This window comes from Lupinus angustifolius, chromosome LG20 (assembly GCF_001865875.1).
Source record: "Lupinus angustifolius cultivar Tanjil chromosome LG20, LupAngTanjil_v1.0, whole genome shotgun sequence".
NCBI lineage: Eukaryota > Viridiplantae > Streptophyta > Magnoliopsida > Fabales > Fabaceae > Lupinus > Lupinus angustifolius.
In genome coordinates this window covers 9,561,703-9,589,113 of record NC_032028.1, presented here as the reverse complement: position 1 = coordinate 9,589,113, position 27,411 = coordinate 9,561,703, and the positions used below count along the sequence as shown (strand labels likewise).

At 30.3% G+C, this 27,411-nt stretch overlaps 1 protein-coding gene across 1 annotated transcript; it reads left to right on the top strand.

Annotated features, from left to right (window-relative positions):
* On the top strand, window positions 5,812–7,144 carry LOC109335231 (ribonuclease H2 subunit C). Its single transcript, XM_019571346.1, has 3 exons — window positions 5,812–6,083; window positions 6,444–6,607; window positions 6,750–7,144. Exons 1-3 carry the CDS (start codon window positions 5,843–5,845, stop codon window positions 6,801–6,803), a joined length of 459 nt encoding a protein of 152 aa, XP_019426891.1. The 5' UTR covers window positions 5,812–5,842; the 3' UTR covers window positions 6,804–7,144.

Genomic DNA, 27,411 nt, shown 5'->3' with positions numbered 1-27,411 from the left:
ACATGGACCTTAACAAAACTTCCAAGTGGCAAGAATGCAATAGCTGTGAAGTGGGTTTTCAAGACCAAACTGAATCCAGATGGTGAGATATCCAAGTACAAGGCCAGATTGGTTGCCAAGGGATTTCTTCAAAAGCAAGGATTTGACTATGATGATGTTTTTGCACCAGTGGCCAGAATTGAAACAATAAGGTTGGTAATTGGTTTAGCAAGCTTCAATGGGTGGGAAATACATCAAATGGATGTCAAATCTGCATTTCTAAATGGACCTCTAGACAAAGAGGTATTTGTAACACAACCACCAGGCTTTGAGATAGAAGGCGGTGATGGGATGGTTTACAAATTGCACAAAGCTCTCTATGGTCTCAAACAAGCACCAAGGGCATGAAATAGAAGAATAGACACCTTTATAATGCAACTTGGTTTTATTAAATGCACCACTGAACATGGTGTGTATGTAAAAGGAGATCACATTGCAGAGATATTAATCATTTGCCTTTATGTGGATGATCTACTCATAACCAGTGGAAAATTGAAGAATATCCAAACATTCAAAGAAGAAATGCAGGCTGAATTTGAAATGTCTGATCTTGGAGAGTTGTCTTACTTTCTAGGCATGGAATTCAAAAGAACAAACAGAGGAATTTTGATGCACCAAACAAAGTATGCAACTGATGTTCTCAAGAGGTTCCAGATGATGAATTGCAACACAGTAGCAACTCCAATTGAGGTTGGAATTGGCTTGAGTCAAGGTGATGCAGATCAAGCAGTAGACAAAACAGAGTATAGGCAAATGATAGGGTCATTGAGGTATGTGTGTAACTCAAGACCTGATCTAGCCTATGGAGTTGGCATGGTAAGCAGGTATATGGAGTCTCCTAAACAAAGCCACATGAATGTTGTTAAGAGGATACTCAGATACTTAAAAGGAACACTAGGCTATGGCATTATGTATCCTGCAAATAGCAACAGAAACAGCAATGAATCTAGTCTAATTGCATACTCTGATGCAGATTGGTGTGGGGACAAGACAGATAGGAAGAGCACAACACGGTATTTGTTTCTCTTCAACAATGCCCCTGTAAGTTGGTGCTCTAAAAAGCAAGATGTTGTAGCACTCTCAACCTGTGAATCAGAATACATTGCAGCTTGTATGTGCACTTGTCAAGCAGCCTGGTTGACAAGCTTAATGGAAGAACTAAGAGTGAAACCAGAAGGAGTTTTGCAGCTGATGATTGATAACAAATCTGCTATCAATTTAGCTTTGAATCCAGTGGCTCATGGAAGATCAAAGCACATAGAAACAAGGTTTCACTACATTAGGGAACAAGTGAGCAAAGGGAAGGTGAAGGTGGAGCATTGCAAATCAGAAATTCAACTTGCTGATTTGTTCACTAAACCATTAAAAAGGGATAGATTCGAAAAGCTAAGGCAAAGCATTGGTGTTGAGAATGGAAGCTGAATTAAGGAAGAGTATTGGAAGATAATTCAACTTTGTGTAATTGTTAGTTAAGTTTCCTAATATAGCTAGTTAGTTGGCAAGTTAGTTAGGATGTGTAGCTATAAATAGTAAGCTTTGTGTATTGTATTAAGAGTGAAGAATTCAATTGATCTTTTAATACAATTGAGGCATATTCATTGAATCACTATCCTATCTTCTTCTTCTCTCAAAAACCAGCATTCATTCTTCTTTCACTCTGCACAATTCTTTCTTTCTTTCTTGCTAATTGAAGCATATGCACTTGGTGTGCATACTGCATTCAAACCCTTTCCATTCACTCTGTTACCCCTAAACCCTAACTCGCAAATATACCTTAGTGAGTTGAGTTCCCTTCTATTTGCATCAAATATCTGAAAGGCGAGACAGTCTTTTAGCAATTTCCTGCCAAAAGGAACATAGAGGATATATGAAAAGTAATCACTAACTCGCAACTATACCTTAATAAACAATACCGAATTGGTTCCATGAAGAAATTCTTGAGTAATATACACGATATATGAAATTCTTAATCATAATCAAATAATGAGGTTAAGATTACAAAACAACATATAATTATAAAACTAAAACAACAAATAAAATTCAACCCAACATGAATATAGAATTTTGCAAGATGTCTATGCAGCCAACCTCACCTAGTAGATAAAGGGTTATTGTTGCCTGTCCATGACCAAGCTAGTTAACAAATCAAGCATGCTGACATGAATTACTACAATTTAAGATGCACTTACAGCACAGCAAGATATTAAAAAAGGGAAGAAAAAGAAAACGGAAATGACCAAAGAGCCATAAGTTTGAGCTATAGCTTAAGTGGAACTCATACACACCCCACCACCTAATGAGCTACAATTTCGGGTGGAATTAAGTTTCCAAATTCTCATGACTAAATCTTAGCAATGCCACTTTCCTTGTATTTATCCTACTATTGGTTAGTAAATCTCACATTACTTAACTCATTCTCTTAGACATGATTTAAATACTTATAAGTTATTCTTCTCATTCAAATTGGTTTTAAAATGGAAATTCAACATGATATTAAAATCAGATCCCAACTTGCCTTTAGTTGTCATGAGCCAAAAGTTGTCCATGGATCAAAGCTTTGATTGGTCTGACATGCTTTTGTCGTAGAGACATGTTGGGAAATAAGTTTCATATTTTCTGTTTCATTCTCTTATACATGTTTTAAATACCTGTTGAACTCCTCCTCCTCTCTTTCCCAATTTCTTTTGAGCAATTTCCCACACAAATTCATGTTGATATCGAAATTCCTCTTGTAGGCTAGGTTGATTTAACATATCCCATTTCCCCTTGTAGGCTCTGTTTACAAATATGTCAAGAAGCATTGTTGATTTAAAGAATCCACACATATTATATATTAATTTTTTAAAATGTAGTAACAATTAATACCCTCCTAATTAGTTTCGAAATATTAAATGCAGGTTGTTTAACTTCTTGCCTATAAACATGGTCTGATCATTGCTGGGGACAAGATGCATATTGTGAAACAGATTGTTAATGAAAGCAGAAAATATTTTATATATAGTGGGTACAATCCTTTATTCCTTTTTTACACTATTAACACATATTCAGAATGCTTTAATTATTTAATCTTAAATAAAAATAATATATACATAAATCATATAATCACCACATAAAAAACTTTAATTAACTGAATAGTTAATTACCCATTTTGGGTCCTTATAATTTATGTGTATTAATTTAGTTCCTAATAAATTTAAATTATTATTTTGATCTTAACTTTTAAAATATAGACTCTTATTAGTCCATATATTATTTCTTATCTATCAACGTTAATTGAATCGTTCACTAGACACGTTAAATACAGATATGTCATATTTTGTCTACTCAAATGATACAATGTGAGTAGGGATTGGTTTTTCTCAAATATTATTATGGAGGTTGGGGATGGTTCCACTGCTAGTTTTTGGGATGATAACTGTTTTGGTCAGATTCCGCTTCGTGTTGTTTTTCCGCGCCTGTGTTCGGTGGCTGCTAACAGATCTTCTTCTGTCTCGGAGAATGGTGTCTGGATTGATGGTAGGTGGGTTTGGGAGATTAAGTGGAGGAGGCCTCTTTTTGTGTGGGAAACGACTTTGGAAAGGAACTTGTATGATACTATTAGCCCAGTTTCTTGTGTTGTTGGTAAAGAGGATCATTTGAGATGGAAATTAACCTCATCTGGCATTTTTGAAGTTAAATCTTCTTATGATGTTTTATTAAATGCTCCCATGCATCCTTTAGGTAATATTTTTAATTCTGTTTGGATTAATTGTGTTCCTTCCAAAGTGTGATTAGAGGAAAAGTGGCTACCAAGTGTGATATTCAGAAGAGATCTCTGATTCTCTCAAATGATAATTTGGGTTGTGTGTTTTGCAAAAACTACCCGGAATCCTTAGATCATTTGTTTATATCTTGTGTTTTTGCTGAGAACATTTGGAGGAGTGTTTATTTTTTGTTGGGGAAGCAGTTGACATTGCCAGATAATTGCACTGTTTTTTTCCAGGACCATATGAGCTTGCACAAGTGTAAAAAAGGGACGAATCTTTGGTCTATGATCTGGTTTGCTTCTATATGGTCTATTTGGAAAATGAGAAACGAGGTTATTTTTTCTTCCAAGGATTTTAGTGTCGTTCATATTTTGGACTTAATTCAGATTAGACCTTGGACTTGGTTCTTGGCCAATGTTAAGTCCTATTGTTGTTCTTTTTCTAACTGGTGTTTGGACTCGATGTCTTATATCTTAGCTTCTTGTTAGTTTCTTGTTGGCTTGTATTAGGTTAGCACCCCTTGTACTTCTTAATATATTTTTCGCTTAGCAAAAAAAATGATACAATGTCATTTTGAATTTGTTTTAAAAAAATATATTAAGACACAAAACCAAGGCATTTTGTGTCATCTTCTTCTCCTTTATCAACTCCAAGAAAAAACATTTATTTTAGTCTATCAAAATTTCTATAACTACCATATTAGTACTTATTGATAAAAGAAAGTTTGAACCATAAACTTGGTTTTTCACCCTAGATCTTCACTCGCATATCATCTTTATTAATATCAAATTATCCTTTAACTTATTAAGATAAACGGTCAAATCTCCATCCCAAATTAAACTTCTAGTTTATCCTTTTCCCAAGTGTTACATACATTACAATATGATTAACAAGCCATATAACTAATGGGATAAGATTATTATTAGCATCCCTCGGATGTTGTGCTCTAGTCTTTTTAGAGATATTTACTTTCTTAGATATGCAGACAGTGACATGCTTGGCATCTCAGTTTTTAACTGTCTTCTTGTGAGGATGCCTCTTATCTATTTATTTGAACTGTTATCTTCTTACTTGATAAAATTGATTTTTCCAAGTAAAAGAGGAAGAAAAAAAAAAGAACCTAACCTAAATTAGTAGTAAAATAAAGTTTGTTAAGATTAGGTTGGTTGTATTATCCGTATATTATATATATATATGTTTAGTAATATGAGTAAAATTTACATACAATTTTTGTTGCAGATAGGAGATTTATTAGTGGCACTATTTAGAGCTTTAAATCTTATAGCCATGTAATGTAAGCGACAGGTTATATATATATATATTTTTTTTGCATATAATAGTTACTTCTATTATATTGGTTTACATCTTAAGGTTTAAAAACTTACACCACCACACTTAAGGATGATTTGAGGGTAAAGAAACTTGATTTATAATTCAAAATTTTATTTACTGATAGGAACCAATACGGTGAATATGAGAATTTTTAAATGAGTGCTTCTGTTAGTTGGAAAATTTTGAAATGATGTAATTTAGCTAAGTTACTAAATTTTCAGACATATAATCACCAGGTGTGCAGTTAATGTTCCAGATTAACGACTCTGTTAACATTAACAGATGGCGGATAAAGACATGTGTTTATTTTTAAAATTTTAAATTTATTAGGCACCAGTTGGTGCACACTAAAAATATGAGAGACTAAATTAGTTATTATTTTATATATTAAATTCTAACCAAGATAAAAGAAATGTTGTTCATTTAATATTGTAAGACCCACTATCTTTAAGAAGACTAAAATATCGTAAATTTAATTTCTAAGAGCAATATTCATTAAGTGGGTCAACTGCATATTCTAAAATAGTTTCATCTCTTATCTAAAAGATAAAAAATTCTTCCTGAAAAAGTTATAGATAAATCAATATACAAAAAAATAAAAAGAAGTGGGTTGGGCTTCTAGTATCTTATCACGAAACAAAGTGGGTCAAAAAATGCGTTGAATCTCCGAGCGGGATTTATAAAGAAGCATTCACAGTAGGCGGGAAGAGAACATAGAAACGGAGATGGAGAAAGGAAAGGGAACCACCATAGACTTCAGCACCAACACGGTGGAGGATCTTAGCGGCCGTGTTCACCAACTTCCCTGTTGCGTCAAGTACGACGGCGTCGCCGCCGTTTCCCAATATTTCAAACCCAAACTCAGTGGGGTCCACTCCGAGGATGAGGGTTTACAGTTACAGAAAGCACATTTTAGAGGCAGGTTGCTTCAAGGAGCAACCCTCCATCTTCCTCATCCCTACACTGGTCTCTCTTACTCTATCTCTATCTATTAATGTTAACTACTGTTTTAAATTTCACTCCACAACCGCAATATTGCAGATTTGGAAGCCCGTATCGCGGTTGCATCGGCCACATTTTCCCGTGACCGCAAGGTTACACTGATATTATTAGAGAAATAGATGTATACATTGACAGAGTAAAAGTTTTTTACTCTATCATTGCATTATCTACTGTTGATATTTAATTATCATTAACTTTAAATATAAGTAATAATACACATAAATGGTGGATGATGTAGTGACTGTGTTATACTGAAAATGCATAGATATTCCACTGAATATTAATGTGAGTGTTTACCTAATTGTGAATGAAAATGAAATGCAGGTTTTGTTTTAGAGAAGAACAAAATAGGAGATGAAGAAGACAGTTCGGCTTCTTGGCATACCAATGCGACTTTTCGCGATGTAACATATTGGAACCATGATGATCTTCCTTGCCACAATGATCACTTCTTCCGTGCTTTTCATTGCCTTACAATTGCAAATGCTGTAACTTTTTTTCCTCCTCTTTAATTTTGTTTGTCACTGGAATTCCATTGCATAAAGTTATTTGCCATCCAAATTATTTGAAAACATGTAAAGTATATGAAATTCATGCCTTACTACATTATTTTTTTGATTGTTGCTGCAGCTGCATAAGCCTGTGACACCTGAGGATTTAGCTTCAACATCCACATTATTCTAGAGGATGTAATGCTGCATAGTAACTGCTGTAACCATCGTATATTCGTATGCGCGCTTTCTCCACTCGCTGATCTTGTCTACCTTGCACATTGTATCTTCTGATCCGAGATAATTAGATGTCGATTGTTTACTATTTCTATTTTTTGATGTTTAGTTGACACTGAAGGAAGGCGAGTGATAAATCTTGGATTGTGTGATTATCTATGTTCCTTTAAGAAATATGATTTTACACCAATGTTTAATTAATTTTGTGTACGTCTTGTCCAAAAAGATATTCTGCATCTTCGAAATGCTTGCCATTCTCCATGAATCTCTTCAAAATGTGCCTCAATTATAGCTTCAGTTTGAGTTGAGGAATCTATTCTGTCTAGAAAAGAAAAATGGAGCAGTGTGTTCATGGAACTGCTTATTTGTTTTTTGTATGTTTGTGTTCATTATGTATGTTCAGTTTTTTACCAGAATGTTCATTTACAGTACACTGGTGCAATACAATACTAAAATAATAAAAAAACATAGTAATTAGGATTCAAACTCTGATATCATCAAGGTTCTTATTCGTCAATGACTAAACCACCAGAATTTATATGGACTAAGCATAAAAAGTGCATCCAACAATATACCTATCTTAACTAATGCCCTACCCAGCAAAATTAAACAATTACAAAATATCCATTTCCACATCCATCACATATGTATCATCAAACTATCATTTAGCATATCCCTGTGTCAAATATTGCATCTTGCTTCTACTATATCAAACCCAATATCAATTAACTTAGCACTTTCAATCCAATTAGTACATTCTGCCTTCTTCAACTTTCCAGTTCTCTAAGCAGAATTTGCTTCTTCTTTAACAAAGCCTTTGATAGCTGTGAATTTTGAAACCCTTTGAATGACTAAAATTTGGGCAACCAGAACTGTTATCCAGGGTTATTTGACCAAACAGAAATGTCTGGTTTTGCTGTAGAAGCCCCAGCCTTTTAGGTAGTTCTGGTTTGAAGGTGAAACATTTTTGGGATGAATGAAATTAGGGATTTTATGGTTTAAAGGCACATGTGCTGTCAAGTGTTGTGATTATCACTAATGATGATAACAGATGGTAAATAGAAAAGGGCATAAGACAGTATCATAACTATAGATGGCCTTGTTGGTTAGGTGAAAAGAACAGAGGGTTTTCTACTTAGAGCTATACTTGAAGATGCTTATGTGCATTTTTGCCTAAAAATACAGAGCTGTAAAATAATTTATCAGCACTACAATAAAGTAAAATAATTACATAATATATTAGACCAATGAGTTTTTTGGTACATCTGAAAAGAAGAAAAAAACAATCCCCATAGCCTGATCTCAATGAGTTTAATTCTCAACCTTGTTGCAAACATGTGTTGTCTTCTTCTTCTTGTGTTTGTTATTTGGCTTCATTGAATGTAGCAAATATGCATTAATATTCACAAAGTCATATTTTAAATTTTTTGGGGATATTATGAGGTATCAGTAGACCCTTTGAATGTGAGCATAATCCTCATTCAAAGTACTGAGGCTGCCCCTACTCAGGTCATGTTTACCACTAACTTCTCCCATTGTAGGTTTTAAAAGAACTTTAGTTTAACAAAACCTGCTATTTTTGCTACCTTTGACTTGTATGTATATATCCTTATTGATGATCCCAAATCGGTTTTATTTTGCTTTTGCTAAACCACTATTTTTCCTGAAACATTCTTTTGTAACTTATCCCAGTTGTTTTTATTTTTACTTTAAAGCTGATACTCATTCATTAGCTCTAAAAGACTAAAAGTTCCCATTGTAAGAAACAATACCAAATCATCAATTAATTTGTTTCTCACAATTGCACCACAGAAAAAATGTTGCTCATAAATCTTTGAATGTATCTCTCTTTGGGGTGTGTTCTCCTCTTTAGGAGTACTAAGGTTGTCCTTCCTTTGGCCACATATGCTTTCCCACGAGCTTCAACTCTTAACATTATGTGGCTCCTCAGCCACTGTACTTACCACTGGTTTCCCTTTATAGGTTTCTTCAAGAGCCTTTGTTGAATAAGTATTTAAGTCATTCTATCTTAAGAGAAATTTTTACTACATAGGCATGTGATATTTATGGAATTAAATGTTGGTAGTAAAGTTCCAACAAGACAGTAATCCTATGTAGCAAGAATATTGCATTACACGCGTAGATAAATTGGGGAGTAACTTGTTATAAAAATATAGTAGAATCTCGCCTGACCTTAATTTGGATATAGACTTGTTAAAGTGTAGGAAAATAAGTTAAATAGAAGGTTAAACAAACTACAACTATACCAACAATGTGTTGGTCTACTAGTGTAAAGTCTCACTAGATCTTCAAGATGATTAAAATGTTAAATGTTCAATTCATGGAAACAACATTTATTGGGAGGGTAGTCCTGAACCCCGAAATTATATCAATTTGAATTTAATACTTTGATCATGGAGTGTGACATCAACCATTTTATCCATCAATTATGAGATTGTGAGACTAAATGGAAGCCATTTGATATTATTAATGGATTAAATTAATACCACCTATCTAAAATTAATGGACATGCTAGAAGTCGATTTCATACTATTGAAAAGACTAATTTTTGTAAATTTCTTTAGATGATTAACTTTATGCCAATCATTATCTTTTGGGTTTAAATTAATGTCACTTTACATATACTGTTCAGTCCTATATTGACATGGCTTAGAGAGAAATTTTACATTTTGTGGTCTTCATCTTTGTAAACTAACGCACTTGTTATACTGAAACGAAAAAGAGAAAGGAAAATCTAATCAAAGATGACAAGTAATGTGCCAAGAGGAAAATTAACACTTGTGCTAAGATGTGCATAAAAGATGGTGACTTTAGTATAAAAATGATGGTGACCCCAGTGGCCCCATTAAGCAAGAATTTCAAACTAAAATGTCAGGAATAACTTTTTTGAGCAACCTAAGGATGGATGATTGGACTCACCAACCTCTTGGAGATACTCCCACTTGAAGTTGAAGTGGAGAGTGGTAGAGATTACCATTCATATTCAGGAAATAGTACCAGACAATAAAGAACCCTTGAATCTTTGAACCTCCAAAGTTTGATAACATTTCATTGTTGTCAACTTCAATAACCAGCTTTTTTCTAGGCACAATTTGGGACTAGTTTTTGTAACATATTTTTTAAAGTTTGATCTGAGATGTTAGCCTTACAAAAAGGTTAATGTAACGATCGCGATAATAATCTTTTTTCAAGTGACGATCGCGATAATAATCTTTTTTCAAGTGCTAATCAAAAAAATATATTTTTCAAGTGGCAACAAGCACAAGGGAGGAGATGAGAGTGGTTATGGATACTATGACCGACGGTTGTTATTGTGGTATTGAGTAGAGGGAGAGATGAAAACTTTAACTATGTGATAATGTGGTTAGTGTTTTAGGCTTTAAGAAATAATGTTTTCATATTCTAATCAAAATGGCAAACTAACGAGCTTAAAAAAATTATTTGACCTGCAGCCTAACTATTAAGGCATACATGCTTTCAACAATGAACAAAACTATTCTAAATCATTTCTATATCTCGCACTAATGACAATTAAATAAAAATAGATAAATAATGAATTTGTAAATTTTAAAATTGACATAACATATTTTTATTAATGTGAGACAAGATTTGAGACAATATATATCTTTTCTTTTAATAATATATATTATCTAACGAATAAATATATATTGTCTTAAATCATGTCTTAAACCATATCTCATACCAATGACAATGAAATAAAAACAGAAAAAAAACATTTAGTAATTAAATTTTTAATTAACATAATATATTTCCATTTGTTCTAACCTAATATTTTCTTCAGGCATGCCAAACTAACCCAGGTGGCAGGCATAAGACCAGATTGCCTATTTTCACATGTAATACAAAAAGGAAGTATGATAATGGTTAGTTAGTGTCAATGGATAGCATGTAGAGGAGAACACGGAAGAGAAAAGGAGATTTGAAAGGCATTATAAAAAGAAAAAAGTGGGAAACTTAAGATGATAATGAGGATGTGATGTAAATTTAGAAAAATAAGATACTCATCTAATCCTTAAACCCAACCCTTACCTAAGTGTTGAAAATGTGTGTAAAGAGCCAAAAGGAACACTATGCTGAAGTTGCTAAAGTTACTGTTTTGGTTCCTTATGGTATGTTTAGTTATAAGGAATAGAGGGGGGAATGATTGGAATGGAAGCAGTTAAAGTGGTATTCAATTGTTTGGGATGTGTTACTTAATTGTAAAAATAACATGAATATAGTATTAATCTATATCAAGGGAAAATTTTAAAGCTAAAACTTTTAAGTTTTATTTATTCTTTTGAAAAAATTAAATAAAAAAATGTAATTAGACTCGCCTAATTTTCATATGTTTCAATTTTACAACTTATATGACTTATATCATATTATCTCTCTAAAATTAAATTTATTATCTTATTTATCCATCTATACTGATATATAAAGGGGGAACTTTTAGATCATTATGTGAAAAGATTTGCATATTTTTCATTAATTTTAACTTGGCTAAAAGGCACCTTTGATCCATTAAATGTCTCAATTGTGCAATTTTAGTCCCTTTAGTTTTTTATGTACGATTTTCATCCTCCAATTTATAGGCATGTATGAAAATAATTATTCTCTTATCTCTCAATCCAAAACCCTAATATTGTTTCCTACGTGGTGAATATTGTCTAACGTGACATTACACATGCCAGTTTGATCTCATGCGACACCCAAAATTATAAAGTATTGTTTTGGTAAAATCATCTTTTTCACTTATGTTTGTGTAAGAGTCAACTTTTATTCTAATTTATATGTTTGTGTAAGAATATTCCTCATTTCAATATTTGTAATAAAAATCTAATAATTTATACAAAGATAACATCATCTTCTAAAATTGAATGTGAAGTAATTGTTGTCTTGTGCTCAAAAATAAGAAGAAAAAGAAAAGAGAGAATAACATTGTATGTGTGGAATATTAAACCATAATTCTTCATTCTTTTCTATTTTTTTTTGTTTATCTGATAATAATCCAATTTAATTTACACTCGTGATTCGGTTGATATGATAATTTTTTTTCTTCAAACAAATAAAAATAGTTTTTCTTACAATAATTATTTAATTTTTATTGATTGATTATTTTAAAATTTTATTATGTTACTTAAGGATTTTCTTTAAATGTCTAATTTTATTACTTATTATAATAATATAGCGACAATTAAGGATCATATCCTACTTTGAAATTCGAAGTGTCATATGGAAATGATAAATTATCTATCATATATTTTATACCCAATTTTAGAAGATCAACTAACAATGCATATTTATATTAAGTACATTGAAATGAGGATCACTCTTAAACAATCATATAAGAGAGGATGAAAAATACACATAAAAAGCAGGGGTGAATTCTTTATAAATGAAAAAAATATAAGAGACCAAAACAACACTTTATAATTTATATATATATATATATAATGTCATATTTGACAACATACACCATATATGAATCACCGATAGAGTTTTAGATGGAAAATTAATGGGGAGGTTATTTTTGTATAGTCTTGTGAAGGATGAAAATCACACAAAATACTAGAAAACTTTTGGGACAAAAACTGTATTTTTAACCTTTTAGCTTTTATTCATTCCTTACAATATAGATGGATAAAATGATATCTCCATTATATATCCTATTTATTATATTAATGGAATACCTTAAGTGTAATATGTCTATTTTTCTAAATAAAAATATATCCATGCAATTTAAATAGTTAAGTTTAGATAGATCGATGACCGTGAAATTAAGAATTCATTAAGGATACAATTTATCATTTATACCAATGAGCATAAGGTTGAACTAGTAGGGTTGTTTTAACTTAAATAGTGTTCGTTGATATAAATGATAAATTATTCATATGCCACTATTTTCTATGATCCACAATAGAAAATGTTTTCATTTTCATGAATTGAAAAAGGAAAAAAAGAAAGGGAAATCTTCTAACTCTTAGCATATAAGCTATAAGGTACTTTAAGACTTTGTTTCATATAATTAACTCATAAGCTGGCTAAAAATTTATAAACTACTTAAGAGCTTATAAGATAACTGGTTAAATAGAAATATATTGTAACATTACCTTATAAGTAAGTTGATAGATATAAGATTAAACATACACTAACTTATAAGTAATAAGTTATTATAAATAACTTATCATATATGAACTAGTTTGTAACTTATCAATTTTATATAAAAAGTATTTCAAAGAGTCACATATATATGGCTTATGCCTACTAATGTTATAATAATGATAATATTAAAAAATGGTACTCAAAAGCAGCCCGAATTTACACTATTTGCTGCCTCAAAATGCCACCGCTTATTTATGCATAGAATTGAATCAGTTGATGGATTAATTTTGGTGGGGTCAAAACGTTATTGACATTTCCGCAATTCATTGATTGAAATTGAACAATTCCACAATTCATTGATTGAAATTGGAGAATTCATTGGATAGGTTTTGAGTTTCAAGTATTTGAAAAACTTTCATTCTTGTCAATTGTCATAGCTTGTCAAACAAAGATGAGATATATAATGACCAGATTCTTTGCTATGTCCCATTTTGAAGGGAGATTATCTATTGTCCACCAAAGTGCATCACTTTATATCATTATTTGTGATTGATTGAAAAATATATGTAATTAAAAATTAATAATTAAATATTTCGTTAATCAATTACAAATAATAACACATAAAATATACATTTTTTGAGATAGAATATGTCAACAATTTTCAAAGCCAAGTTTCTCCTAAATTATGAATATATGCTTCTCTGGGAAATAGTGGTTGAATATTAAATCTATACACTGATAGTATAAAGATGTATACATAGTCAGTGTATTATCTACTATTCATTGAGATTATTTTTTTTGAAAAGTCAATAATAATTGAAAATGAATGTTGGATGATGCAGGGACATTATAAAGAACTCTTACACTATCACTATATACATCTTTTTCTCGTAGTGGTTTTTTATTAGCCGGAAAGTCCATTGGTTGGGCTAGTTGTCAAATTAAATGGCCTCCTTAAAAATATAAGAAATAAATGACACTCAGATCCTCAACAAAACTGTTGAACCCCACGAACCAACATCTTCTGTCCCTAACTATTTCTCTCTCTCCAACCAATCAAATTACATATACTAACATAAAAAATTATGTTTTATTTTTATGTTTTTTCTTTTTAAATATGTAGCAACTTTCAATTGGATAGAGACACAATGAGATAGGTGATCCACTTGGAACCCCACAACTTATGACATTTCAAGGATAATCAAACTTTCACCATCATTTTATTATGACAAATAAATATATATATATATATATATATAAATAAAATGATATATCCATTTACACCTAAATTAAGTTATACTAATTATACTCAATCTCAGTCATTCACTTAGATCTAATGAATCAAATGAGTGAGTGCAAATGTGCAATAAGTGATGATGAAAAAAAAGAAATCTTAAATAATTTTTAAGTTTCACCAATTTGGTCCGTTGGATCTAAGAAAATGAATGACTGAGATTGTGTGTATCTTAATTTGAGTGTAAACGGATCCCTCTTATATATATTCACAGTAAAAGAGTTTTATATATTGTTGATTGTTCAAAAAATAAGATAAATGAAAGATAAATCATATACTGACTATGCATAAATCTTTACATTGATAGTAGATATATATTACACTCATATATTATGTTTCACTGATGTATATTATTTTTATTTAAGAGTTAATAGTTGATACATCAATAATGAATATCATCTATATTTATATTTATCTATATCTATACTATATATAAAGCTAAAAACATCTTATAACTATACCTACATATGATATAATTTTTTTTGCTTATTTTATCATTCTAATTAACTATTACTATAATGTTTTCTCACATAATAAAAGAAATATTAATGGAAGTTAGAGTAAGTTACATGCACAAAAAATATCAAATCACTAATAGAATTCTTAATGTAAGTTTTAGCAATATCACAATTCATTATCATATTTTTATATTACATAAATTATAATATTATTTATACTCAATAAAAAGTAATATAATTCTCTAAAATAAAATATATAAAAATTAAATATTTAATACTAGAAAATAAGAATACGAGTCGACACACAAAAGTGGTTATCGACACGCTAATGCTAATAGCATAAAGACTGTTAAAATCTTTTATTATATTCTTTTTGGTATTCACATCCCTAACATTCTCAACAATGAAGATTTTGTCATATCACTCCTTCATCCACCAACACTTAATTTAAGACTTTTGAGATTTTACACCTATTAAAATTTATAAGTGCCCTTGAGTTTGAACTTTGAAAGTATAGTGTTGAAATATTCATATTGCCTTTGAAATTCGAATCTTAAACCACGACTCCCCTAATATTATGAATAATTAAGGACGCCCTTCAAAATTCTTTTTAGGGCATCCACATCCCTAGTCCTAAGAGAGTCGTAATTAACATGAGTCTTAGATGCAATATGGCTATGAATATTTAGTTTACTCATTCATTTTCAAGAATTTTGTTTACTACACTAATGAATCTTCCCAAAATCAGTTTCCACTTTCCTTTTCACATAACTAATTTATATTTCTAATATTTTATATAAAAGTTTTATATGGTTTTACATTAAACTTAGTAATATGGAGTAGATCTTAAAAAATATTATGTTGAGTCTTAGTGAGCAAAATGCTATTGCAACAAAGTCTTAAGAGTCTCATGGATGTGGTAGGGCATACATATCTCTTAGACTTAGGGCATCCACATCCTTAAGATTCTTAAAGTTTTGTCACATCAATATTTTAATAAGTAAAGTTGAACTTAAGACTCTTAAAACGTTACTCCACATTTATAAGGCTCTTGTATAATTAATATAAGAGTTTAATATATCATATCATCAATGTAAAATTTTTATACTATCAATTTATTAATAATGATTAATATGTATTATTTTTATTTAAGAGTAATTAATTATTAAGATAGATATGAACGATTAATTATAAAAAAACTCTTACTTATGAGGGCACAAGCTATTTTCTCAATATATAATAAAATGAAATGTCAAATAAAATATTAGGATTATAAATTAGTGATGTGTCATAAGGAGAATTAAAAACAATTATAGTATGACTAACTCAAGTTTCAAATAAAGAGTCTTGAAAATGAGTTAAACTTAAGCCATTTAAAACACCTAACCACATTGCACCCAAATAAATTAAGAAGATAAAAAAATTACGCTGTCTTGAATAAATGTTTGGAATATTTCAAAAAAAGGAAAATTCTCATTACTTTATTAGTAAGTATGAGGATTTGCACCCTAAAAAAGAAGGATTTGAAATTAGTCTGGTATCATATAATACTACAAATACCCTTGCACTCATTAGTCATACCCATTAATTTAAATCTGATGTTTACTTATACCAAAACACTTCCAATCCCCTTAATTCAAGTGCATTATATTATAATAATCCTTAAAAACTGAACATAGAGTATATGTGTATATGAGAAGTTGAACAAAACCTTGATTAATTCCTTGTATGATGATTTTAAAATTAAATACTATTGAAGTTGCCTTTATGATTATTGTATTATATGGTTAAAAGAAATTTTAAAAAACAAAAAAATAATTGGTCTGAGACAAGTAATGAGACACCATTTTGGATAAATAATCTATGTTTATCATACCAAAAAATTTATAATCCCATATAATGAAAGCTTTCAAACTTTAATATTATATTCACAATAATTTAAATCATTTACTTACTGTCAAAAAATGACAAGAGTTACAATTGAGCTATTTGATGATTTTCTTCAAAATCTTCCCTCACCAGAGTTCTATCCTAATACATACACAAATGCAATACCATCATACAGAGCATGAAAAAAAAACATTTATTATGAGAACTCATTTTACTATGTTTCCCTTCAAGGATCAGTATAATCCTTCCAACAAACAAGCATTGTGATGCACCTCCTCACGATATAGAACCTTGCCCTATGCTCCTTAGCCAGCCTACAACATCTACTCCCAAAGGACCTAAATGGTTCACAAACATGCCTATTGTTCAAGCTGCTATTGTCTTCTTGCTTCATCACTATTCTGAAATTGTTCCTTGTGTTGGTGCTTCTGAAAATGATGTAGCAGCTAATAAAATGCTTGGTGGCTGGAGAAAACGGTGAAATGGTGGTGTGGAGAGGTGAAGTTTCCAGCTAGCTATTATAGTTTGGTGGTGATTGTGAAGGCATGTTTATCTATAGATGGGGATTTATAAGTGTAGTGAATTAGTGATGCACGAGGGAAATTGGACTTATTAGGCTCTGTTCAAGTTTAATGATGATATTTAATTATCACCCTATGTGAGTTGGTTATCACATAAGTCATGGCCCATGTATCAACAAACCAATTGCCTAGTTGCACGAATTGATATGAGATATTGATTCAATTATTATAGTACTTTTTTGCTACAGATAGTTTCAGAACTGATTCTTCATACCCCACGAATTTTATTTTGAGAAAAAGATAGTGTAAATATTTTTATATAGTTAATATATCATTTATTATTCATTTATTTTATATATATATATTTAAAAGTGAATAATTATCAAATTTGAATGATGTATAATTCAGTGACAACATGAAATTAATACGTATACCTTTTTCTCCGTAATATTTAAGTTTAAATGACGTTTATGTTCTCTTAGTTAAGAGTAATATTATATCTTCCTACTAAATTTTCATACTCATAAGAAAGTGACATATATCACTTAAACCAATTATTAATAAACAAAGAATCATTAACAAACAAAGTATTACTTTGTGACATATGTCACTTTGTTATGAGTATGTTGATTTGTAGAAAGATTTAGTAAAAATATATATCATTTTTCTTTAGTTAAATCATTTGGAGAAATTGGCAAGAGTTGCTCTGTTGAAATATATTGTATCATGTAAATAATAGTGTATGTGAAATTGAATGATTTAGTTAGTTCTAAGTCGAGTGATTAGCTTCTAAGAATAAAAGGGTTAGTTGGGGTTAGTTAGCTTTGTTAGGGTGGTTAGTTTTTCCATTCTTTATATAGAGGATTCAATGTAATTTTGTATTTCATCAATTCAATTTTCAATTCATTCATTCAATGAATGAAACTCATATCTTGTTTTCGCTCTTGATTCTTAATATGGTATGAGAGCAAATTTTTTTTATCACTTCCCCATATCATTCTTTCTTTGCAAGATTCAACAAAGAATCATCATGATTCTCATTACAATAAAGAACATGGTAATTCTTCTTCCTCATCTATGGTATTCAATCTGCATCCATGAACGAAGCTAGGTTGCAAAGCTTCAGAAGCCATAGAGCATCATTCAAGAAGGTTCAAGAAGGTATTACACAAACATACATCAAAGTTGTTACTTTCACTTTAGTCATGGAAAGACGAATGTTGGTTCCTGCACAAAAGATTGGCAATATTATTGGCCAAAGGGGATGGATGCATGGAAACTGAAGTCAAGCTATTCATGAGAAATGTTCACAGGAGCCAGATAATAGGCAACTTCTCCAAATTGGGTGATGATGGGATTGTAGACTTGTGCTTGTTGGTGGTTCAGGTCTTGATGAAATAAGAAGCATATTAAGCATTGATAATGTGGTTGCCATAAAAGCTAGTTTCTTGTGTTCTTTCGGTTGTTCTTCTTGTAGTAGCCGTCAGCTGCAAACTACTTGATCCAACATGTGGGCTGTTTGATGAGCATAAAGCAAAGGTACCATGGACCACTTACTGGGAAGATACAATTCATTTAAAGGAAGAAGCTTGAAGATATAATTCTTTGTTGTGATCAATGCTAGAGAAAATATCATATTTGTTGTTTTATCACAGAAAGCCACGTCTTTCAAATTACTATAAACTTTACTTGCCTATCACCTATTACCCTCAATTTCATTCATACTCTATTTTGTTCACCCCTCATAAACACACAACATTATTATAGTGTGTTTTCACATCATTGAAGCATCTCATTATGATCAAGATTCTGATCCGTTCTCTCTCTTTCATCATCAATGGTTGATTCACTTCTATCCATGATGGTTAAGCTCAAATATAACTTCTGTCATGAATGGTTAAGCATTGAATGGGTAGCTTATGTCCATAGTGGTTAAACAAAGATATAACTTCTGCTATGGATGGTTAAGCGTTTGATGATATAGCTTCTGCCATTGGTGGTTAAGTGTTGTTATTGCTTCAAATCAATTCCAAGATGAGAGTTCAGAATTTTCACTCTCCAGCTTGAGGGGACTGTTGAAATATATTGTATCATGTAAATAATAGTGTTTGTGAATATGTGAGGGTGTATGATTAAGTTAGTTCTAATTCGAGTGATTAGCTTCTAAGAATAAAATGGTTAGTTGAGGTTAGTTAGCTTTGTTAGGGTGATTAGTTTTTCCATTCTTTATATAAAAGATTCAATGTAATTTTGTATTTCATCAATTCAATTTTCAATTCATTCATTCAACGAATGAAATTCATATCTTGTTTTCGCTTTTGATTCTTAATAAATCATTTGGAGAAATTGGCGGGAGTTGCTCCAGTTTTACTAAATGAAGTCCCTCCATCTCATGTTTGAGAAAAAAAATGCACTAATATTATAAGAGTTTTATATATCATTTATGTTTAATCTTTAAAAAATAATACAAATGAATGATAAATAATGAATAATGTACTGAATATATAATTTTATAAACTCACACTACATAGATTTTGCACTCTTTATATTTTTAGCAATTTTGGTCTTTCCACCAATTTTTAGACTAACCAGACACATGTCATATTAAGTATGAGAAAATTATGTATGTAGTGTCACTATATGAATTTTATGCAGTGTTACTATATCATTTGTTGTTCATGTTTTATTATCGTTGACTTTTCAAAAAAGTAATACAAATCAATGGTGAATACAATGTGTACTGTTTGTATATAAAATTTTACATTAACTGTGCATAAATATTACACTCGTTAGGTATTTTTTTATACTACCAAGGGTATCCCTTCACCTTTTGGTAAAGAACTAATCCCTTTCGGGGTTCGTAACTGCCCCAGATCAAGTATCGCTATCAGGAATCGAACCCTTAACCATTTGGTCATCATAGGAATCTAGCATAGCTTTACACATTAGACCAACACCTTATTGGTACTCGCTAAGTATGCAATTCTATTTATATATTTATTTGGAGCCTTACATTAAATATGAATTTTATGATTTAAATTTTTATTTAAAAATAATTTCAAATTAATACTGTTAAATTTATTTTCATGATCATCTCCATCCAATATGGGAGAGGATCAAATTAAGAACTGATGGTATCCAACACATCAAGCATCAATCACATTGGGTTGGAACTCACAAAGATGGACAACTGCAATCCATCATGAGTTTGAGGTGCTCGACCTTTTACTGTAGTTTACCATTGATGCGATAATTGCCATCACACCACCACCGAGACCTCCTCAACAAAGACCACCATCACAAATTGTGGTCACTTCCTTAGTAATTACACTATCACCTTAGATCATTATGCCGTTTAAAACAGTAAGATATTATATATTGTTTCTCATCTCGAGCTTTAGCTTTTACAATTCTAAGTTTTAGTCATATGATATAGGAGCTTGCGATTAAGGCTGACAGAGATATGAATCAACAATGTGGCTTTGGGAAAGAAAATCGAGGATGATGTGCATGGATTGCAATAGGTTTGGATGGGTTCGGTTAGACATTATTCCAACCCACACCATTCATTTATATTTTGACCCCTCCATGCCAGATTCTACATAGATATTCATTTAATCTGTCACTAGTAGGTCATTGGGTACTCATTGAATTCCAGAGTAGGAAGAAATTTTGAAAATATTAAAAGCAAATTATTAGGAACTCATGGAATTGTAACGTGTTTCCTATAGTCTATATCTTACTTTAGGCCATCAAAATGAGGGAAAATAAAAATAAAAAATTACAAAACATTATTCGAACATAAGTACACAACTTTAATCTGTCAATTAAATACAACTCTCTTTATACAAAATATATAAAAAACAAAGTCATTACTTCAATATCATGATAGAAAATTTATTTAACAACAAATATTTAATTAACATAACATCAAATTTATGGATTTAAAATATACAATGTTGTGAGAAACGAACATGATGGCCTGCTCGCTTACGTGACTTGAAAATGATTCTATTTTATACTCTTAATTGAACGAGATGTAGAACCATTTTGAACAAGAAACTTTTTGAGTTGACCTTATTAAACTCGATTAAACTAGAATAACCTGATAAGTGAACCATAAAAAAAGTGAAACACCTATTATAATGTTGTTTTATTCTGATCCCAAAAAAATGTTGATATGATATTTTAGGGGTGGCAATTGGATGAATTTAGATGGATTTGGATATGGATCCTAATGGATGGATAGAAAACTAATCATCAATCTATATAAATCCATTACATCACATTTTTAAATTATTCAATCCATCCGTATACAATGGATTCCAATCCATCCATATCCAATAGATTCCAATCCATCCATTCTATCCATGTATCCATTTTAATGGATTAGATGGATGAATATCTAACCCACTTTTTTTAATTTGAACAAAACATTTTTAATAAAGCAATTTGAAGAATAAAAATTCTTTTCAAAATTATATTTAATAAAGCATTTTTAAATATCAATTTAAAAAAATAATTTTCTTAACAAACACTTTTAAAAAGTGTTTTTTTGATAAGTACTTTTAAGAAGGTAAATTTGTGAAGTTTTTTTATAAGCACTCTTATTGACAAGAATCTCTGGTGCAACATAATTGGTAGGAGTGTAAAAGTTTGGTTCGGTTTTTGAAGCAATTTAGTGACCGAACCGAACACGAAGATATGGTTCGGTTCTACTCGATTAACCATAAATTTGATTTAGGAACCGAACCGTTCATTTATGCTTCGGTTCGGTTCCACGGTTTTTCAACTTATTTAAAGAAAATCCTTTATGAAATAGTTGAACAAAATTTGCAAAGTATATAATCAACTAAATGAATACTAAACACATAAATAATAAAATATTTAATACTCTTTCTAGTAAAACAATAATAATTCAACATCTCAACGCACTACAAACTTGAAATTTTAGACTATAAAATCTTCGACAATGTCAAACAAAATTTAAGAATGACAAACTTGGTATCAATTCTTTAGTCCAACTGTCTATCTTCTCAATAGATAATAGAGATAATAGATATTTAGGTTTGTTTACTAATTTATTTTTTCTATTTGCCTCTTACTTATAGCCTATATGTATTAATAATCTTAAATTCTTAATCATATTTTATCTCCAAACTTTAAAGCTTAACCATCCAAATATAAAATAAAATTATTTTTTAATATGCGGTCCAGTTTGGTTCTAACGGTTCCAAAATTTACAAAATCGTGAACCGAAACGAACTTAAATGGTTCCAAATAAAAAAACTGAATCGAACCGCAGAACCGAACCACATTTTATGGTTCGGTTCAGTTCGGTTTCATCAGTTTCACGGTTTAAACAGAACTACTTACGCCCTTAATAATTGGGACTTACACCCTTAATAATTGGGACTTCCACAAGTTGTATCCAACAATCCATCATCTTGAAATATTTCATTTTGTTATTATATTATTATATTAGTCAATAACCAAACTGATATATTTATACTTTGCATTAAGATGTTGGGGTAAAGCACTAAGGCCGAAATCGTTTATACTTTTTTGATAAACACTTTTTAAAATCACAATTGCAATTTTCAACTTTTATAATGTGTGTGGGATTGTTCTTAGAAAGGTGGGAGAATTTTTTTATGTTAATACTGAATTAATTGGAAAAAAAATTGTTTTTAATTTAATTTTTTTAGATGGATTGGGTATCCATTCAAATGGATATACCCATAGATATCCATTGAATATAATGGATGAATTTGAATCCATCCATTATCAATACTATCCATTGGATTATATCAATTTAAATTCATTAGTTCTAACGGATGAATTTAATTTGAATGGATTTGGATGGATTTTGGATTATGAATAATTTTGCCACCGCTATGATATTTCATTATTATTATACAAAATTACTAATTATATAAAGTTTTGCATTTATATATAGTTGTATATAAGTGTAATGTCTATGTACTGACAATATAAAGATTTATACACCATCAATGCATCATCTATCATTTCTTTGTATTACTTTTATTTGAAAGTCAATGATGATTGAAAATAAATAATAGATAAAACAATGACAGTATAAAAAACTCTCCAACTGTTAGTATATATATTTTTCTCATTATATAATTGTATATAAATATTAATTATATATGACATAATCTAATTCAATTAGACAATTTAAACTTAATATGAGATATCTTCTAGTTTAATATCTAACTTAAATTTATAACCTTGCACTAATAGTTTCTAAAGGCTTCATACATGTTAATTGTTTTTTAAGGGTCCCCTCTAGTTGACGTGGTGCCATTTTTTGTTCTATTTTTTCTTTGTAATATGGTACAATTGTTTTTATATTTCCTCTTTCTATCCCATTTAAATAAGGATTATTTGGAGGTAAAGGTCCTATGAAAAAAACTAAATTAGGATTCAAACTTTGGTTTATGAATATAAATTTTTTGGAGCGGGGTGAGGAGAGAAGAACATGACACAAAGCATTGTTCTTTTGTGTCTTAATTTAAAAAGAAAAACAATTCGAAACAACATCAGTTTACCGTGTTGATAAAAAAATTTAATGTAAAATTCGTGTGTGGTTAATATTTCATGTCAATGATTCTTTTAATATTAACAGACATAGGTTAACAGAGAAATTAAAGTGGGTTATGATTTTGAAAGTTGAGGATCAAAATAGTAATTTAATTTATTATAAACTAATTTGGTTTTCACAGTAACATAAACAACCCAAATAATGTTTACTCAAATTAATATTAGATGAAGTCCAGAGATGGGGAATATGACTAATTTCCCCAATTTAAAATATTTTTAATAACTTTTTCGAAAATAATAATATTTTAATCATTTTTATATTAAAAAGTACATAACAATTTCTAATGGAATGTCCTGAAGTAGTCAAGGATGTCTCTTTTTGAAGAGATTACCCTTCTATGACAATTTTTCCATACTTCGTAAATTTAAAAGTCAAATTATAAACTATATATCTAAGAGACTCAATTTGAATACTAGGATAACGACACTCAAATTCAAATGGTGAAGAAAAGACCTCATAAGACCAAAATGAAATACAGACATATCTCAATAGCATGATAATTATTAGAGTAGTGTTATATATAATATTTACACCCCGTTTTTTAGAGAAAGAAGAAGGAGAAATAACCATGAGAAATTATGTTTGTGTATTTCCTTCCTTAAATGGCATGTACAACATTTTGGTGCACAAATAACCCCAAGGCAAAGTTAAGTGTTTAACGTTATCAACTCCAACCTTTCCTTCAAACATAAATAATACGAAATAAGAAGAACGAAACAAAGAAAGACATATATAACCACGTTGCTGTTACGTGGAAAAAAAGTATACATTACATAAAATCATAGATTACTTGATTTTCAAGTACATAAGTTATGTTACTCCATCTTTCTTGTAACATAACTTGCTATTATACACACATATATATATATATATATGTCAAGTATAATTAATTATACAAACTAGGCAAAGCACTATTTCCTCAACAACATGCATGTTCATTGCTGAAGGTTCAACTTCAAGGACCATTCACCACCTTGGCTGAAGAACATGTTGATCCAAGAGGCTCATAATTAATATATCTGCTTGGAGCCGAATTGCGCCGTGGACCTTTCGGCATACAAGCTTCAATGTTCCTACTCTGCAACCCATGGCCTTTCTCAGGCTTCAAGTCATTGAATTTAGGAACATTTTGTTCCAAGGGTCTTGTAGCAGCCACAAAAAAAGGTGTAGAATAACTTCCTCCATTGTTGTTGGAAGGAGGACTCAAAAGTAGGACGAGAAGAAGCACAAACTTGGAGATAAAAAAGGTAGACATGTTGGAAGTGTTTGAGATGTTGTTATGCTTAGAATTGCTATGTTTTTTGTGATGCTTGGATGGGAAGGTAAGAGTGTCCATAAATAGGGGCATGATAAGGTACAACGATTTGTTGTCCTAAACCATATCCCAAACAAATGACAAACAAAGAAAAACAGAAAAAAATAATAAATATTTAATTTTTTTAATTGACATAACTTGTTTTTATTGGTATAGAATATGATTTAGAACATAATTTATGACTCTATATATATATATATATATATATTTGTCCCATGGTAAGGATATAACCAACTCATTGCTAGCTAGCTAGTAAGGTATTCTTGCTGGCATTGGTGCTTGTTGAGATAGCAGAAATGTGACTTTGAGTTTCACTTTTCCAAGATGCAAGTAAGACTTCCCGTGTCTTCCATAACTATATCTTCTTTCATTACCTTTGACTAATCCACGTATGTTAATATTCTTAGTCATACATAAATTGATAATTGTATCTTTATCTTATAATTGGATTCTACAAATTTCATTTCCATTAATTACTAAAGGCATTACTTCTTGTACTTGAAATGATCTTTTGTTATTATTTTATGACAATGATGCTTAAATTACTCAATATTGTTCAATCAATATAGAAGACCAAAATTAAAGTCTCTTTGAGGCATTCATTACATGGCTAATTACAAATTAAATCCCAATACAAGTTTATGTATAACTAAAGTATATTAATACTTGAAATCAATAGCCAAAATGTTAAAAGAAAAAAATTGAACAATGAAATATGTAGTAAATTATAGAAAACAGCATAACCTTTATAAGATGTCTTCAAATCTTAGAGCAGTTGACTTTCAACAACCTCATATCTTGGCACACGTAACAAAGTTATTGGGCCATGTGTTTCTATAGTCGCTTACCTGTCACTGTGTAGTGAAGTATTTAGTTGAGGCAAGTGCTTTAAAAATCTTATACTAAATGACATGTCGTGCTTCTTTTTCTGCCAAGTGCTCCCAAAGATTTTGCAATCTTTTTTTTGCGTTCGTCGCAAGCAATAGTTTTTCTTGGAATTATTATTATTTTTGCATAATTTAACTTAATAATCATGTGAAATTAATTTATTTAATGTTACACTAGTATATATAGGCTTATTATTTATTAAAAACAAGTTAGGTAGACTTTCGAATTATTTATATAAACTATTTGGGTGTCTGATTAATTTTTCATCAAAAATATATTTTAAAATGGTTCTGAAAATTATGATTGATTTTCTGACAATTTTTAAAAAAATTAATCACAATAAAAACTCAATTTTTTCCCGAAGCTATAATGATTAGCTTCCAAAAAATAAAAAGTATCTTGGAAAAAAACTCATTTAAGAGGGTAGAGAAATATTTTTGGCTATTTTTATCTAAGTACATGCATGACCATATTATAGTTCTAAAGTCATGTGTTCTTTGATGCACATGATCCGGATACACTCAAGTACGAAGTATACTAACAACTTGGAACATTAGAGTTATGCTATAAACATTATAGCTTTGACTTTTAGAAAGAATGAAAACTTAGAACATAGACATGATATGAACAATACAAATTTTATTTCCTTAACTTGTACTTAATACTATATGTTTTAAGCTTTCCAATTTATAGAAAGGAAAGAGACATACATTACCACAAAGCATCATATTATCGTTTTGTCCTACAATATTATACTTTGTTTCACATCACATTTTAGTTCGTATAATATTTTATTTTATGTTATCACACTTCTTTAGAGTTTAGATGACTAGGAATCTAATGTAGTGTTCTTATATTGATTATGATTAGAAGAGAGATTTTAATGATGTCAGTCTTTAGAGTCTACACTTACATGTATGGTGCACAACTAAGGTTGTAACACCCCAATTTGCAAATAGTAAGATATATAATTTCAAGGTATAATTTACTAGATAATATTCAAGATAAAAGAAATTTGTCAAAAAGGTTTTATGATTATTCTTAATCCTCATAAGAAGTGTAGTAAGTAAATTCCCTAAGTATATTAAACCATTGTCTCCCAAGATAATATTAGATATTGTCTTTTCCAATAAAATCAACATCATGTTAAAATACCAAGAAAGTGTGGATGTATCACCAAGTAATCCTGCCAGAGTATAAGAGTACTAATACAATTAAACAAAATAAAACTAAAGGCCTTCAAGAGTCATGGGCAAACTACACTACTTTAAATCTTCAATAAGCTACTCAGCTGCTCCACCTACAATTCATTCATACATACAAACAAACAAACAACATAGAGAGAGTAAGACATTAAATCATGCAAAAGCGACGAAGTGGATTTATAAAGAATCATAACATTAGAGCAACACAAACAATTGCAATGCCATAATTAGACAATATACAC

What these genes read in the sequence shown, in the direction of transcription:
- LOC109335231 (XM_019571346.1), top strand. Translation starts at nt 5,843, where the DNA reads ATGGAGAAAGGAAAGGGAACCACCATAGACTTCAGCACCAACACGGTG. An exon ending in TCTTCCTCATCCCTACACTG is followed by an intron (nt 6,084 to 6,443) that starts GTCTCTCTTACT and finishes AATGAAATGCAG; the next exon opens with GTTTTGTTTTAGAGAAGAAC. An exon ending in GCCTTACAATTGCAAATGCT is followed by an intron (nt 6,608 to 6,749) that starts GTAACTTTTTTT and finishes TTGTTGCTGCAG; the next exon opens with CTGCATAAGCCTGTGACACC.